The 17,057-nt window shown below is 42.9% G+C and overlaps 2 protein-coding genes and 1 non-coding gene across 4 annotated transcripts in view; 2 read left to right on the top strand and 1 right to left on the bottom strand.

Annotated features, from left to right (window-relative positions):
- The window catches only part of PSMA3 (proteasome (prosome, macropain) subunit, alpha type, 3), a 27,256-nt gene extending 19,942 nt beyond the window's left edge, over window positions 1-7,314 (bottom strand). Inside the window, exons 1-2 of one of the 2 annotated variants that reach the window (XM_011961884.1) lie at window positions 7,112-7,314; window positions 4,261-4,343 (exon numbers count right to left, since the gene is read on the bottom strand). In XM_011961884.1, the coding sequence (XP_011817274.1) occupies window positions 4,261-4,343; window positions 7,112-7,132 (104 nt within the window). In that variant the 5' untranslated portion in view covers window positions 7,133-7,314. The remainder of the gene's footprint in view (window positions 1-4,260; window positions 4,344-7,111) is intronic. The other variant, XM_011961885.1, reaches the window with a different exon arrangement.
- The window catches only part of LOC105526021 (chromosome unknown open reading frame, human C14orf37), a 318,003-nt gene that overhangs the window by 50,076 nt on the left and 250,870 nt on the right, over window positions 1-17,057 (top strand). The gene's annotated exons all lie outside the window — the stretch shown is intronic.
- TRNAK-CUU lies at window positions 12,236-12,308 on the top strand. Its single transcript has one exon. It is a non-coding gene; the product is annotated as a tRNA-Lys (tRNA).

The raw sequence follows: 17,057 nt of genomic DNA, 5'->3' as shown, positions 1-17,057 counted from the left end.
AAGTTAACAGTGATTGCTCTGGGTAGAAGGATTATGATTTATTCTTCCTTTTGCTCATCTCTTTCTTCCAATTTTCCCATAATAAACATATTGCTTCTAATAAGTATATAAGAGAATGAAATACATGTTCTGCTACAACTGTTTAAAATAAAAAGATCTTAAAATAACCTCTTAAAGCCAGGCATGGTGGTTCACGCCTGTAATCTCGGCACTTTGGGATGCTGAGGCAGGAGGATCTCGTAAGCCCAGGAGTCCAAGACCAGCCTGGGAAACGTGGCAAAACCTGGCTTAACCAGGCATGGTGGTACACGCCTGTAGTCCCAGCTTCCTGGGAGGCTGAGGTGAGAGATTGCTTGAGCCCAGTTAGGTGGAGGCTGCAGTGAGCCAAGACTGCACCACTGCACACCAGTCTGTGCAACAGGGTGAGACCCTCTCACACACACACACACACACAACCTCGTAAGTAAAATGTGGAGAAATTACATGTTGCCATTTCAAGATGAAAATGTGTTACACTTTATTTTCTGTTCCTTTTTGATAAAGGTAGTTCTGATTGGAAACAATAGAGACAAAATAAGCAATGCTTGATTGTACAGTTTTCTGGTAAAATTATCTCAACTTTCTCTTCTTTTTTTTATTTTAAAGAAATGGAGTCTTGCCATACTGCCCAGGCTTGACTTGAAGTCTGGAGCTCAAGTGATCCTCTCACCTTAGCCTCAGTAGCTGGGACTACCAGCACAACTTCTCAGTTTTGGGTAACAGCATCACCAAACTCTACATCCTCCAGGTTGAGCTTCTATTTACTATTAATTTTTTTTCTTCAAAATTTCCTTCATGTCCACTTCTTTACAATAATTATACCAGCATTGAGATCCTTATCATTTCAGGCCTACATTACTACAGCATCTTTTCTACTTCTCTAATCCATTTTATCTAAGACCAGCCTAATTGCTAGCTTTGTTTCATTTTGCCAGTCATAATCTAAAAAGGGATCCACAACCTAAAAAGCAGGAGAATTGTGTCATTCACAGGTCTCTTAAAATCTGATGAAACTATGGCATTTCTTCCCAGAAAAATGAACAGATGCACACAACAAATTTTCTAAGAATTTCTGACACTCCTTCCCCAACACTTTAGGTGTCTTCCATGGCTCCCCTTGCAAGTTTAAACTCCTAAGAGTCTGGCAGAGCCCCCTGAGCATATTCAATTTCCTGTTATAAATTCTGTACTCTACTGAAGTTACCTCAGTGTCAACCTTCAAACACCTCATGTTCATTTTTGATTCCATGTCTTTGAGGTTATCCTGGATGCTAGAATACATTTCCTCTTCACCACTGCTAATTTAAATGAATTTCCCCAAAAGGTTTGCAAACTTACTTGAACTCAAGCTCTACAGGTCAGAATGTAACCTCAGGACTTTGGAAGGCCCAAGTGAGAGAATTGCCTGAGGCCAAGAGTTCAAGACCCATCTGGCCAACATTTTGAAACCCTGTCACTTTTTTTTTTGGAGATGGAGTCTCACTCTCACTCTGTCTCCCCGGCTGGAGTACAGTGGTGCGATCTTGGCTCACTGTAACCTCCACCTCCCGGGTTCAAGTGATTCTCCTGTCTCAAACTCCCAAGCAGCTGGGATTACAGGAGCACACCGCCACACCCAGCTAATTTTTTGTATTTTCAGTAGAAACGGGGTTTCACCGTGTTGCCCAGGCTGGTCTCGAATTCCTGAGCTCAGGCAATCCACCTGCCTCAGCCTCCCAAAGTGCTAGGATTACAGGCGTGGCTCACACTCAGCAGGAAGCCTGTCTTAATTATCTCAACTCAACATCTTCCTCAATGTTTAAAACATTCTTGAAAATCTGGAAATCTCTGAGATCCTCTCAGGCAGTCTTCAAGGTCAATTATTTTCAAAAGAATTCAAAGACTTCGGCTGGGTGCAGTGGCTCACACCTATAATCCCAGCACTTTGGGAGGCCTAGGCAGGCGGATCACTTGAGCTCAGGAGTTTGAGACCAGCCTGGGCCACATGGTGAAACCCTGTCTCTACAAAAAATTAGCCAGGCATGGTGGCACATGCTTGCAGTCCCAACTACCTTGCGGGGCTGAGGCAGGAGAATAGCTCGAGACCAGGAGGTCGAGTCTGCAGTGAGCTGTAATCACACCACTGCACTGCAGCCTGGGTGACAAAGCAAGATCCTATGTTCTGCCCCTAAAAAAAGTTTTTTTAAAAAAAAAGGAATAGCAGACTGGGCGCAGTGGCTCATGCCTGTAATCCCATCACTTTGGGAGCCCAAGGCAGGAGGATTACTTGAGCTCAAAAGTTCAAGACCAACTGAGGCAACACAGTGAGACCATGTCTCTTTTTCAAAATAAATAATTTTTTTTTTTAATAAGAAACTATCATTTGTTCAGTTTTGGTGTAACAAAGACAGGTTACATAGATCGTTAAAAAGAAGAACTTTTAGGCTGGGCACAGTGGCTCATGCCTATAATCCCAGCACTTCAGGAGGCCGAGGCAGGTGGGTCACCTGAGATTGGGAGACCAGCCTGACCAACATGGAGAAACCCTGTTTCTACTAAAAACACAAAAATTAGCTGGGTGTGGCGGTGCATGCCTGTAATCCCAGCTACTCGGGAGGCTGAAGCAGAACTGCTTGAACCCAGGAGGCGGAGGTTGCAGTGAGCCAAGATCGCGCTGTTACACTCCAGCCTGGGCAACGAGAGCGAAACTATGTCTCATTATAAAAAGAAAAAGAAAAAAAAGCACTTTCCTCACTTTTTCTCTTTTTGAGACAGTCTCTGTTGCTTAGGCTAGAGTGCAGTGGTGCAATCTTGCCTCAATGCAACATCCACCTGCCAGGTTCAAGCGATTCTCCTGCCTCAGCCTCCCAAGTAGCTGAAACTACAGGCGTGTGCCATCATGCCTGGCTAATTTTTTTATTTTTTAGTAGACACAGGGTTTTACCATGTTGGCCAGGCTGGTCTTGAACTCCTGACCTCAGGTGATCTGCCCCCCTCAGCCTCCCAAAGTGCTGGGATTACAGAAGTGAGCCACCATGCCTGGCTGCATTTTTTCTTCACTCAGGAAAAAAACACATTTGTTTTTAAGGTTTCAACTTTTAAAAATATTTCATCTTTGCATAAATCTGACTTTTTAAAAATCATATTTAGGCTGGTCGTGGTGGCTCACACCTGTAATCCCAGCTCTTTGTAATCATGAGAAATATAAGACTGAGGCTACTCTTCGGGAGTGCAAGGCAAGCGGATCACTTGAGACCAGGAGTTTGAGACCAGCCTGGCCAACATGGCGAAACCCCGTCTCTACTAAAAATGCAAAAATTATCTGGGCATGGTGGCACATGCCTGTAATCCCAGCTACTGGGGAGGCTGAGGCAAGAGAATCACTTGAACCCAGGAGGCAGAGGTTGCAGTGAGCCAAGATCGTACCACTGCACTCTAGCCTAGGTGACAGAATGCGACTCAAGTCTCAAAAGAGAAACAGACATAGAAAAAATCTTTGCTGAATCGAACATGTGACTAACTGCAAAAGACATTTAAAACACAAGATGTGGCCAGGTGCGGTGGCTCAAGCCTGTAATCCCAGCACTTTGGGAGGCCGAGACGGGCGGATCACGAGGTCAGGAGATCGAGACCATCCTGGCTAACACAGTGAAACCCCGTCTCTACTAAAAAATACAAAAAATTAGCCGGGCGAGGTGGCAGTCGCCTGTAGTCCCAGCTACTCGGGAGGCTGAGGCAGGAGAATGGCGTGAACCCGGGAGGCGGAGCTTGCAGTGAGCTGAGATCCGGCCACAGCACTCCAGCCTGGGCAGCAGAGCGAGTCTCCGTCTCAAAAAAAAAAAAAAAAAAGAAAAAATCTTTGCTGAATCGAACATGTGACTAACTGCAAAAGACATTTAAAACACAAGATGTATGAGACATAAAAAATAACAAGGTCACAAACCTAATGGCCAAGGAAGCCTATGATACAAATCAAGAATTTGAAAATGGAAAACAAAAAGATGATAATGAATGTGATTTTATATACTCTGCAACATGGATAATCTAAGTGGATAATCCTGGAATCAACGAGAAATATAGGACTGGGGTTCATGGAAAACATCTGGCCTAGAAAGAGATCTAGAAATGAATAGAGATTTGGGGACATATACTAATTTGTACCAAAGTAACATAACAAAGCCTAATCACCAAAAATATACAAAATAAAAGGAGACATGTAATACCTGGTTAAATGTTTCTTACCTACTATTTTCCACAGCCTTCATAGCATATTCAACTTGAAAAACTCTTCCGTCGGGAGAGAATGTAGAGGCTGACAGGTCATACTTAAGGAGAAAAGGCAACAGTAAGCTTGTATCTTTGGCAGTAATGACCATACAGTTTCTTCCCCTCTAAATGGCTTAAGCATCAAGAACATGTTATATCCCAACAAAGACCTTGCTTTCAAGAGAGGAAAGGGAAACTTGTCAGAGCAGCAACAGTAGCTAAGGTAAAGCTATGTACCTTAGATTTCAGCTATTGAAGAGTAATGGATACAAGTCCCAGGTGAAGTTAGAACACTTTTTACACAGATTACAAAACTCATTTTTGAAAAAGATTAATATGGGGCAGTAGAACCACCACTGGAGTTTGAACATTTAAATTTGTAACCATAACTCTGCAGTTAACAAACAAAAAGACTTCAAACAAATCATTTGGCATTCACCAAGCACATAATGAGTATCTATTATGTTAGTCCACTACATGGAATACAAAGGTGATCACTCATTCATTAAGTCCTTCAATTTCAAATCAGACATGAATCTAGGTGCTAGAGATACAGCAGTAAATCAGAAAAGGCACTAAGATGAAAATAAAAGAGTAAAGCAATGGAAGGAACTACTACCGACTACATCATCAGAGAAGGCCTTCTGGGGCAGTAGTATTTAGGCTGGGTCAAACCTAAATGACAAGAAGCTAGCCATTTAAGATATGAAGGAAAAGCCTTCTTGGCATTTGGCACAAAGATCTTAGGGTAGAAATAAGGCTACCACAGTCAAGAAACAGAAGGTCACTGTGTCCCGACCACTGTAAGCAGCAGAAAGAAGAGTAGACTGTGTTAGTGAGGTAGCTGAGGGTCAAATTATGTTGGGTCTTCCAGGCTGGAATAAGAACTTTGTATTTTATTCTAAATGCAACGAGGATTTTAAGCAGCGGGAGTGGTATGATCTACATTTTAAAAAACATCATTCTGGCTTTATGTGGAAAATGAATTCTAGAGAGAACAACAGAAGCAAAGATAAGGTGTTCCAAAGATAGTGGTACTAGCTTAGACGAGAGAAGAGGTAGAAGGGAATACTTTTTCAGAGTATAGTAAAAAAATAAAAATAATAAAAATAAACTTGCGAGGCCTGGCGTGATGGCTCATTCCTGTAATCCCAGCACTTTGGGAGGTCGAGGCAGGCTGATCACGAGGTCAAGAGATCGAGACCATCCTGGCCAACATGGTGAAACCTCGTCTCTACTAAAAATACAAAAATTAGCTGGGCGTGGTGGTGTGCACCTGTAGTCACAGCTACTCGAGAGGCTGAGACAGGAGAATTGCTTGAACTGGGAAGCGGAGGTTGCAGTGAGCCAAGATCGTGCCACTGCACTCCAGCCTGGCGACAGAGCAAGACTCCATCTCAAAAAATAAAAAATAAAAAAATAAACTTGCTAAAGCGTTGGTTCTGGAAGTAAAAAAAGGAATTAAAGATGAATCACAGATGTTTTCATATGACCATTCACTGAGCTGAAGACTGCAGTAGATGCAAAATGGCAAGGTAAGGAAAAAACCCAGAGCTCTACTTTGACATGCAGTACAAAATAAACTATCAAATGGACAGACATGTCAAGCAGACAATTATTCATATCTGGAGTTCTTGGGAGAAATGAATACAGAAGATAAGCCTTCAACAGTGGTACTTTCTGAGTGTTTCCTGATCTGTTAAACCCAGATCATTAACCCTACCATTGTTACTAAAATATCCCACATGGTTATATTATCAAGTATTCTTTAAAAGGTTTGTAGAATGAAATACTATTAATTGAAGGTAATAATATAATTGCAAAGTCAGTTTGCTACAAGATTTATTATTGAGCATTTATCTAAGAAAAGTATGGCAGAACTTTAGCATTCATAACCGAATGGATTAAACCATTCCAGACATAAATTGCCTATTATCAAATTTAGAACACTAGTACTTGAACTTAAGGCTGAGCATGAGAATCTTGTTAAGTAGAAATTGAGGAACTGAGAAACTCAGTATTCAGTAACTCTAGTGCAAATAACCAATAAATCTTGTAGAAACTGTATTTTCTATATAGAGAAGTACATAAAAGGAGTAAACTGCACATATACATACGTTTAACAAAGGAAAGCCAAACAAGTTAACAAGCCCCACTGCAAAATCCTCAACAGTCTATCAAAAGTCTGAAGCTGTTAAGTTCCTAAGTAACCATTTAAACGTTTACGGAATAAATGCCTACAAGTGCTGTTAGGTACTTTGTATAGGAAAAACAAGGACAAAGGAAAAACTGAAGGATTCATCAGATTTAGTTATTCAGATCATTTTTATTAGTTCTGTTCCGACAGGGTTTCCAGTGACTCTTTAGCACACTTAAAGACAGAGAAGGCCCGTGAATCAGCAGCAACCTGGGAACTGCAAACGCAGTCCACAGAAAGCACGATCTCCAGACCGTGGAATCCCAAATCTCACTGCCTCGGTGGTTCTCAAGAGCACATACTACTTCAAGCCCCACGAGTTTCCACTTTCGGTTTCCCTAAGTGGCTGAAGAAAGTGACTCAGCAATCCAAAGCTGCTCCAAACCTCACTGCGGCGACGCCAAGCCGGCTACACCTGGGCTGAAAAGCTTCAGGAGTCATGGTCACCTGAGACGCAGGCCTAGCATATAGGGGATAAAGACGACCGGTCTCCAAACAGCTGCAAGTGGCCCACCCAGCCGAAGGCGGTCTCAGAGCACCCAGGGTCCGCGAAACCCATGTGGTCTGTCCGAGTTCCCTTCAACCCCAATCCTTAGGTTAAACTATCACACCCAGAGACAGCGAACTCACCCCGGTGCCGATTGAGCTCATCGTGCTAAACCCAACGGGACTCGTAAGGATTCCAGGCCTAGCGCGCTTCCCCTACACCACAGGATGCCGCAAACTAGTAACGGACCCGCTCATTGGCCGCACGGCCAACCAATAACCTTTTTCTCTGTGGCTCGTTCCGCGGCTCCGGCCCCCAGGACCAGGGGTATTGTGGGAAAGAAGCGGTACGCGAGAGGCTGGTGGCGCGCATGTTCAGAAGCAATGGAGGCGGGGTTGGGGAAAGCAAAGGCTCCGCCTTCAGTTCCCGTATTTTGAGCTTTTTGGCTTCGTTTTCTTTGAGAAGCTGCTGTATTCCTTTCCTAGGAATTATTATTTATCTTTTTATATTATTATTCCCTTCTCGTCACTGTATTCTTTCTTTAAGCAAAAGGGAGAGATGTTCCTATACTCACAAAGAATAGAAAAAGCAGTAGGGGCGAAGTAACCTGTCCTCCGCGTCCCCATCCTGACCCAGAATCTTGATGGCATCCCCCTCACCTTCTTATGCCAGGCTCTCGGGAAGTTTCGCTTCAAGGGTATCGTCTTTGAATTCAGCTTGGAATTTTACACAAGTATTAGTGCTCTTTCTATGAGTATAACGCTTTTTGGTAGAGTTAAAGATAAGTCTGATTAAAGATATTTATTGAGCGCTAATATATTCACGTGTTCAAGAAAAAGCCGTAAACAGAACATACCAGCATTTCTAATGGAATTTACATTCAGTAGAAAGAAATAGATAACAAGAAGTAAGCAAAATAGAAGGAAGAGTGCTTTAATAGACAATGGAGGTACTAACTTTAGGCAGTGTGCTCAGGGAATGACTTTCTAAGTGAGTGATATTTAAACTAAAATAGGGTAACAAAACAGTGGTTTAGGGAACAGTAAAAAACTTGGCTTGCGCTAGGAACTGTCACGTCAGAGTGACCCCTCATTAAGTGGGGAAGAGTGACAGGAAGAGAACAAGTGCACATGAGACCAAATCTTAAAGTGGTTTGAATTTTAATCCCATTGTAAATAGGGCATCAGCATTTTTTTACTCCTAAATATTAATACGTCAGTGTGTATTTTCCCCCAACACAGGAACATTATTTTACATAGACACAGTATTATTGTGAAAATCAGAAAACTAGCAATACTATGATCTATCAACTTTCTGCTTTTTTTTTTTTTCTTTTTGGTAATTTTCCCGATAACGTCCTTCATAGCTAAAGAAAATCCAAGATCACACCTTGCATTCAGTTGTCTGCTTTAGTCTGGAAAATAGCTGCTTAGTATTTCTTCAGGTTTTTTTTTTTTTTTTGAGACAGAGTCTCGCTCTGTCGCCCAGGCTGGAATGCAGTGGCGCGATCTCCGCGCACTGCAAGCTCGGCCTCCAGGGTTCACGCCATTCTCCTCCCTCAGCCTCCCGAGTAGCTGGGACTACAGGCGCCCGCCACCTCGCCCGGTTAGTTTTTTGTATTTTTTAGTAGAGACGGGGTTTCACCGTGTTAGCCACGATGGTCTCGATCTCCTGACCTTGTGATCCGCCCGCCTCGGCCTCCCAAAGTGCTGGGATTACAGGCGTGAGCCACTGCGCCCAGCAGTATTTCTTCAGTTTTCATGGCATGAACATTTTCGAAGAATACAAACCATTTATTTTGTAGAATATTCCTTAATTTAGGTTTGATTTTTTGTTGTTATGTGATTCAAGTGATGCATTTGTGGCAGGAATACTACAGAAATGACCTTGTATTCATTCATGTCAGAGCATTATATTAGGAGGGACATGATGTTAGTTGTTTTATTGCTGATAATGTTAACTTTGATCACTGGCTGAAGATTTATCCCTGATAATGTTTCTATTTTTACCTTTGTAATTAGTATCTTGTGAGGAAATACTTTGAGAATATGTACACATCCTGTTTACGCCTCAACATTTCAGTCATTAATTCTAATATCTGATGATTCTTGTTTGAATTGATTATTACAATGGTTGCCAAATGGTGATTTTCTAATTCTGTCATTCCTTTCACATTTATTACTGGTTTTCTACTGTGAGGTTATCAGGGGTTTTTTAAGCAGGAGAATTATATGATTTGATTTAAATCATTAAATGAGCTCTTATTTCTGTGTGAAGAATGATAGCTAAGGGAAAGAAGAGAAACAGGGATACTAGTTGGAAAGTTATTGCTCTTTTGTGAGCTAGCAGTAATGGAGAGTGATTTGGACTAAAGTGGTGGCAGTGGAGGTGGAAATGTGTGGATGGATTTCAGATGTATAGGGTGCTATGGTTTGAATGGCCCCTTCAAAACACGTGTCGAAATTTAATTGCCAATGTAATGGTATTGCCACGTGGGGCCTGTAAGAGGTGATTAGGTCATGAGGGCACTATGGATGAATGTCATTTCTAGAATGGGTTACTTATCTTGGGAGTGGATTCCTAATACAAGGATGAATTTCACTGGATTTCAGCTCTCTGTCTCACATATTCGCTTGCTCTTCTGATCCTCTGTCATGGGATAATACAGCACAAGGCCCTTGCCAGATGTCAGTGCCATACTCTTGAACTTCTAAAACCATGAGCCAAATAAACTTTTCTTATTTGTGAATTACCTAGTCTGTGGTATTCTGTTATAGCAGCAGAATATGGGCTAAGACATAGGGTTTGCAGAATTGGATATAGAAAGTAAGGGGAAAAAAGGAATTTCAATTGCTTTTTCCTGCTAATGAAGCATTACAATTGATGTTTTTATTTTTGAACAAATTGATAGATAAAAGGACTTGAATTACTGGGAAGACTAGCCACTTAATTTACCTAACCGTCGTTAAAACATTCCAGTTGTAATTCTCTTTTTTTTTTTTTTATTTTTTTTGAGACTGAATCTTGCTCTGTCACCCAGGCTGGAGTGGCATGGTCTCTGCTCACTGCAACCTCTGACCCCCGGGGTTCAAGCGATTCTTCTGCCTCAACAGCCCGCGTAGCTGGGATTACAGGTGTGCACCACCATGCCCGGCTAATTTTTGTATTTTTAGTAGAGACCGGGTTTCACCATGTTGGCCAGGCTGAGCGCACACTCCTGACCTCAGCTGATTCGCCCTCCTTGGCCTTCCAAAATTCTGGGATTACAGGCGTGAGCCTCTGCACCTGGCCTCTAGTTGCAATTCTTTCCTGGGGAGTTCCAATTTAGACCACGATAGTTCAAGAAAGGGGTGAAGAAAGCTGAAGGTTAATAGTTGCAGAAGGGTTGGCCTTGGAGGTAAACCATAAGTACTCAAAGCTTGTTTAGGTATCCAGTTAATCTTTTAATTAACATCATTACCTGTGTGTGATAAACACTATTTGAGCACCTAGTGCACTCAATATTTATTAATAATTAAGAATTTGGGGGCTCTTTCGTTTGGGCGCGGTGGCTCATGCCTGTAATCCCAGCACTTTGGGAGGCCAAGGCAGGTGGGTAACCTGATGTCAGGAGTTCGAGACCAGCCTGACCAACATGGTGAAACCCTGTCTCTACTGAAAATACAAAAATTAGCTGGGCTTGGTAGTGCATGCCTGTAGTCCCAGCTACTCCGCAGGCTGAGGCTGAGGCAGGAGAATTGCTTGAACCCGGGAGGCAGAGGTTGCCGTGAGCTGAGATCACACCCAGCCAGACTCCTTCTCAAAAACAGAAAAAAGAAAAAAAGGCCAGGCGTGGTGGCCCATGTCTGTAATCCCAGCCCATTGGGAAGCCTAGGCGGGTGGATCGCCTGAGATCAGGAGTTCAAGACCAGCCTGGCCAACATGGTGAATCCCCGTCCCTACAAAAATTAGCCGGGCATGATGGCGGGTTCCTGTAATCCCAGTTACTTGGGAGGCTGAGGCAGGATAATCGCTTGAACCCGGGAGGCAGAGGTTGTAGTGAGCCGAGATCATGCCACTGCACTCCAGCCTGGGCGACAGAGCAAGACAACTCCAAATGTATACTATTTTATGACGTATCTTATTATTTTTAAATTGAATACCTCAGGAAATGTGATGCCCAATGTATCTAGCTTCCAAATACTGTGCTTTGGGGATACTATCGTAAGAATTATTTGTTATTTTCAGGTTTACAAATTGGTCTTTAACTTGCACTGCTAAGCAGTAGTATAAACACCACATCCCTCTCCATTATCACAGAAATTAGAAGAATTTTTTTTTTTTTTTTTTGAGATGGAGTCCCGCACTGTCGCCTCAGCCTCCCGACTAGCTGGGATTACAGGTGTCGGCCACCACTCCCGGCTAATTTTTTGTATTTTCAGTAGAGACAGGAGCGGGGGCTAGGCTGGTCTTGAACTCCTGACCTCGTGATCTGCCTGGCTCCGCCTCCCAAAGTGCTGGAATTATAGGCGTCCCGCGCCCGGCCAGAATTTCTTATCTAGAAAGGTTCATCATCATTTCAGAATATATATATTTCCATATGACATTATTCCAGTATTTCCTATGGTAATTTGATTAAAATCAGGTTTCTGACCCTTTGCCTCTTAGAGTTCACATTCTTTACCATTAGATTTAGAGACTGTAATTCTTTCCTCCCAGCTTCTGTCATTTGAGGAGAATAATAGCACCCTCCAAACGTCCTATCGCTCATTGTCAGACAATTACTCGAAAGAGACCTTATGTTAATTGACCCGAAGACTCCTTTTCTGAATTTAACTCTCCTTCATCAGACCATACTAAAGAAAATAGCTAAGCCCCCCGGTTGTTCAGGGAAACTAACCTCTCAGAGATCGGACTTTGTTTCTCAAATGCGGAGCCCAAACATGTAGGAATCCGGTATGCCATTTGATGGAAGTTGGATGGCCTTGATATGTATTTACGTAAACAAAACATATTGGTTGGTAAGTATTTTTAAACACTTTGTTTAAAAGATTCAATGACTCTGTAATAATGAAGACTCGCGTAAGTTTTCAATGATCTTTGGATACATATACAAACATTCTTAAATCTAAGTACAGTTAAATATTTAGAACACTCTTAAAAAATAATTCTGAAGTGCCGATCTAACAGTATGTTATACATTGGTTTAGAAAAGAAACTACGGGAGGAGCAAACCATGTAGTTAAAATACTCCTCAAGAGATAAAAATGCAAACCGCTGTACCAGGCGCCCGGCTAGCTCAGTCGGTAGAGCATGGGACTCTTAATCCCAGGGTCGTGGGTTCGAGCCCCACGTTGGGCGCGGCGTGAAATTTTTCCTCTGAAACTTAAATGGTTTCTCTAAAGTACCTGAACTAGAGTTCTTAAGCCGAATTAATTTAAACACTTTCAGTATTAACCAGATTCTCCAGTAAGAAGTTCTCCTTTTGTAAACGAAACAGGTCACAAATTGTGCTTGTGCAATTGAAATCACATGTCCCCTCCCCGTGTTCTCTTTAAAACACACAGGAAACCAAATGCCCACTGTTGAAGACTAGTTTTTTGTGTTACTATGCATACTTGGATAGTTGGTGGTAGAGGGCAGTTTTAATTGTTATCTTAACAAACTTATGAGCACCACATTTTGGCTGCTTTTCTAAAATTTAAGAGACCGGATGTAAAAACATTTGGAGGCACCTGAGGACTCCGAAGAAAAAGAACCAATTTATCCTTCTCTGTCTCTCTCTCTCTGTGTGTGTCCTTCTTTTTCCTCCACTCAATATGGAGTCTATCCCTGAAGAAATATATAGTGAAAAATAGTTCTTTCTGTAGTGAGATTTATACCACCAGTGCACACATCAAGTTTTCTTCCATTCTTCTTGGGGATGGATACTAGGAAATTAAGATTCTAGTAAAGGCTCTTTGAAGACGTACAAAACAACTGAGATGTGAAAATTTGGATAGGCAACTGGATATGTGAGGGAGGAAAGGTTTCCGCCTTCTCCCCTTTGCACTGAGAACTGTGAAGTCATCAGAACGTCCTCGCCCACTCGAACCACCACAGCCAGACACGTTCCAGGATCTCACCCACCAGAACACGTAGGCGAACGGTTTATGCTCCTTCACACCTGAAGCCAATCCTACCTAAAGCACTGGATCCTGTACCCTCTACGTGTCATCCCCCAGCTCTCCACTAAAGGATCAATTTTTCTCCTTTCTTGATTTTTCTGTTCAACACACAAACATGCTGTTATTTATCCTAAAAACTTCAACCTAGTTCCCTCACAGGCTGCCATTCTATTTCTCTGTTCCCCTTTGTAGCAAAAGCCCATCCCCCTTTGCCTAAGCTCAAGTTTCCCCTCCCTACCACCTCTTAACCCTGACAGTGCCCTTCAGCCATAGACCAAAAAATAAATAAAATAAAATAACATAAAATAAAATAATAAAATTAAAATAAAATAATAAAATAAAATAAAATAAAACAGAAAACCCCCACACCTGTTGTCAAATACGTTTAGTTTATTACTCATGGCAACAAGGGGGAAGTGTGGGGTGATTCAGTAAGATGGTGATTATAGGATCTTGGCTTTTGTTGGGTAATTTGGGAGAGGGTCTAAGTAAGTAGGGGCTTGTTCTGAATTGTGTGCTCTCAGAAAACCAGGGCAATTCTAGGATCTGAAATCTATAAGGATGGCAGACTAAAGGAGGGATAAAGGGGAAACAAAGTAACAGTCACTCCTTTAGTAAGAGGGATGTTTGGTGTTTTGAGTTGCACAGTGACCAACTTGTCTGAAGTGTATGTTATGTGAAAAACAGAAGAAAAGCATAGTTTGCTGAAAGCGTCATATCAATCTGTAATAGCATTGAGGCTTACCTGTGTTAGATTAGTTCTCAGATGTCAGGCACTACTTCTTGCTCTTCTCAACCCACCCTAGTTATGACTTCCTGCCCCTCTCGGTACACCCCACTAGTCTACTAAACTGTACATGAAAAGGTCATCATTCGGGCCGGGCGCGGTGGCTCAAGCCTGTAATCCCAGCACTTTGGGAGGCCGAGATGGGCGGATCACAAGGTCAGGAGATCGAGACCATCCTGGCTAACCCGGTGAAACCCCGTCTCTACTAAAAAATACAAAAAACTAGCCGGGTGAGGTGGCGGGCGCCTGTAGTCCCAGCTACTCGGGAGGCTGAGGCAGGAGAATGGCGTAAACCCAGGAGGCGGAGCTTGCAGTGAGCTGAGATCCAGCCACTGCACTCCAGCCTGGGCGACAGAGCGAGACTCTGTCTCAAAAAAAAAAAAAAAAAGAAAAAAAAAAGAAAAGGTCATCATTCATCTCCACAAAATCAAATTAATTGCAAGGCCTAATTTACTTGGACTATCAGAAATTTATTACAAATTTAATCACTCCATGCTGGATCCACATCTCCCCTTTGGCTTCCAGGACACTAATGCTCTCTTGTTTTCTCCCCTATCTCACCAGCTACTTCCTTTCTCTCCTATCTCTTCACTTGGGAGTGCTTAGGGATGGGTGAGTCCTTGTTCCTCTTCTCTATCCACATTCATGCACTTGGTGATCTCAGTTTTAAATACCAGATACTTGCTGATGATTCACAACTTTTTTTTTTTTTTTTGAGACGGAGTCTCACTCTGTCACCCAGGCTGGAGTGCAGTGGCATGATCTCGGCTCACTGCAACTGCCGCCTCCCGGGTTCAAGCAATTCTCCTGTCTCAACCACCCGAATAGCTGGGACTACAGGCACCCCCCACCACACCCGGCTAATTTTTGTATTTTTAGTAGAGACGGGATTTCACCATATTGGTCAGACTGGTCTCAAACTCCTGACCTCGGGTAATCCGCCCTCCTCGGCCTCCCAAAGTGCTGGGATTACAGGCGTGAGCCACCGTGCCCGGCTGATTCAAAACTTTTGAGAGAGCCCAGATCTCTCTCTTAAATGTCAAACGTCTATATCCATTTGGATGTGTGGTAGATAACTCACACCAAACATGTACAAAAACTCTTGATCTTTGCCCCAAAACTTGTTTCTCTTGTAATTTTTCTTTTTTCCCCCACTAACGGTAACACCATCCTTCTAGATGCATGGATGAAAAATACTGGAAACATTATTGATTCCTCTCTCTCCAACCCCACTGTGAAAGTGTCTTTCAATATTCCCCTGCCATATTGACTGTGAGCTTGGCCATGTGACTAACTTTGGCTAATAGGACAACAGAAAGCATGATGCAAACAGTGTCTTGAGGAGAACTCACACAATGGGGTTTGGATCCAAGCTGCCAAGTAATAAATCAGTATCCTGAGACCACCATGCTGAGGGAGCCTAAGCCAGCCACATGGAGAGAAGCATGTGGAAGACAGAGAAGGCATGGAGAGAGCACTGACACTGAGACTTGTAAACAAGGCTGTCCTAGACCTTCCACCCCAGCACACCAATTAAATACAGCCAGGTGGCTATCTCTAGCTCATACTACATGGAACAGAACTGCTCACCTGAGTCTTGCCTGAATTCTGACCCACAACACCATAAGCAAATAGGATTCATATTGTTTTAAGCCATTAACTTTTAGAAGTTTGTTACATAGCAATAGGTAACTGAAACATCCACGTAAGATCTATCAGGAAATCCTGTTGGTCTACCTTCCATGTATCCAGACTCTGGCAGTTCTCATCTTTACTGCTAGCACCCTGGCTTAAAAAACATCATCTCACTGAGATTACTACAATGGTTTCTTAACTGATTTTCCTGCTTCGATTTGTCTCTTTAAACTCTATTCTTAACACAACATCCAGAATAATCCGGTTTAAACAAGCCAGATCTTGTCAATTTTCCACTCAAAACACTCCAAGGGTACGCAGTTTAACTCAGTAAGATGTATCCTTATACGATATACCCCCACTCCCCCATCTACTATTGCTTTTCTTCTCCTTGCTCACTCTACATGAGCCAAATTGGCCTCCTTATCAATCCCGGAATATGTCAGGCATGCCTTTCCTTGGGTTTTTCTGTTTGTTTGTTTTTTGAGACAGGGTCTCACTCTGTCACCCAGGCTGGGGTGCAGTGGCATGATCTTGGCTCACTGCACCCTCCACCTCCCGGGTTCAAGCAATTCTCCTGCTCAGCCTCTGGAGTAGCTGGGATTACAGGCATGCACGATCATACCTCACTAATTTTTGTATTTGTGGTAGACATGGGGTTTCACCATGTTGGCCAGGCTGGTCTCGAACTCCTGACCTCAAGTGATCTACCCGCCTCAGCCTCCCAAAGTGCTGGGATTACAGGGATGGACCACCACAACTGGCTTCCTCTTCTTACAAAGACACCAGTCTTACTGGATCAGGGCATCACCCTAATGATCACATCTTAATTTGACTACATTTGCAACTCTATTTCCAAATAAGGTCACGTTCACAAGGTACAGGGGTTGGGACATCAACCTATCTTTTTGAGGGGCATAATTCAACCCATAACAGAGGGCTACATTCCTTAACTTCAGCCACTAGTTGTCTGCTACTTTATAGCTAGTTTTAAAGCTCTATTTCAGTCACAGATCCTGTTTTTGATAATATACCATGATGAAAACTTCTCATAAATAATCTAAATTCAACAAAAGATGAGGTCAATATAAATGTAAAGCTCATGTTTACTGAAAAAAGAGATAATGTTAACAAAATAGTAAATCCATCCAATTGGCAATTAATAGTGTATCTATTCCTGGCAATCCTCCTCGGAGGGTTCAAAGTTAAGAAATAGACAAGCCTCGAGGGCAGAGCAAGATGGCCGAATAGGAACAGCTCCAGTCTCCAACTCCTGGCGCGAGCGACACAGAAGACCGGTGATTTCTGCATTTTCAACTGAGGTACTGGGGTCATCTCACTGGGGAGTGCCGGACAATCGGTGCTGGTCAGCTGCTACAGCCCAACCAGCGAGAGCTGAAGCAGGGCGAGGCATTGCCTCACTGGGAAGCGCAAGGGGGAAGGGAATCCCTTTTCCTAGCCAGGCGAACTGAGACACACAACACCTGGAAAATCGGGTAATTCCCACCCCAATACTGCGCT

The sequence above is a fragment of the Colobus angolensis genome, unplaced genomic scaffold (assembly GCF_000951035.1).
Source record: "Colobus angolensis palliatus isolate OR3802 unplaced genomic scaffold, Cang.pa_1.0 Scaffold57, whole genome shotgun sequence".
Classification (NCBI taxonomy): domain Eukaryota; kingdom Metazoa; phylum Chordata; class Mammalia; order Primates; family Cercopithecidae; genus Colobus; species Colobus angolensis.
This window is presented reverse-complemented; position numbering and strand designations above follow the sequence as displayed.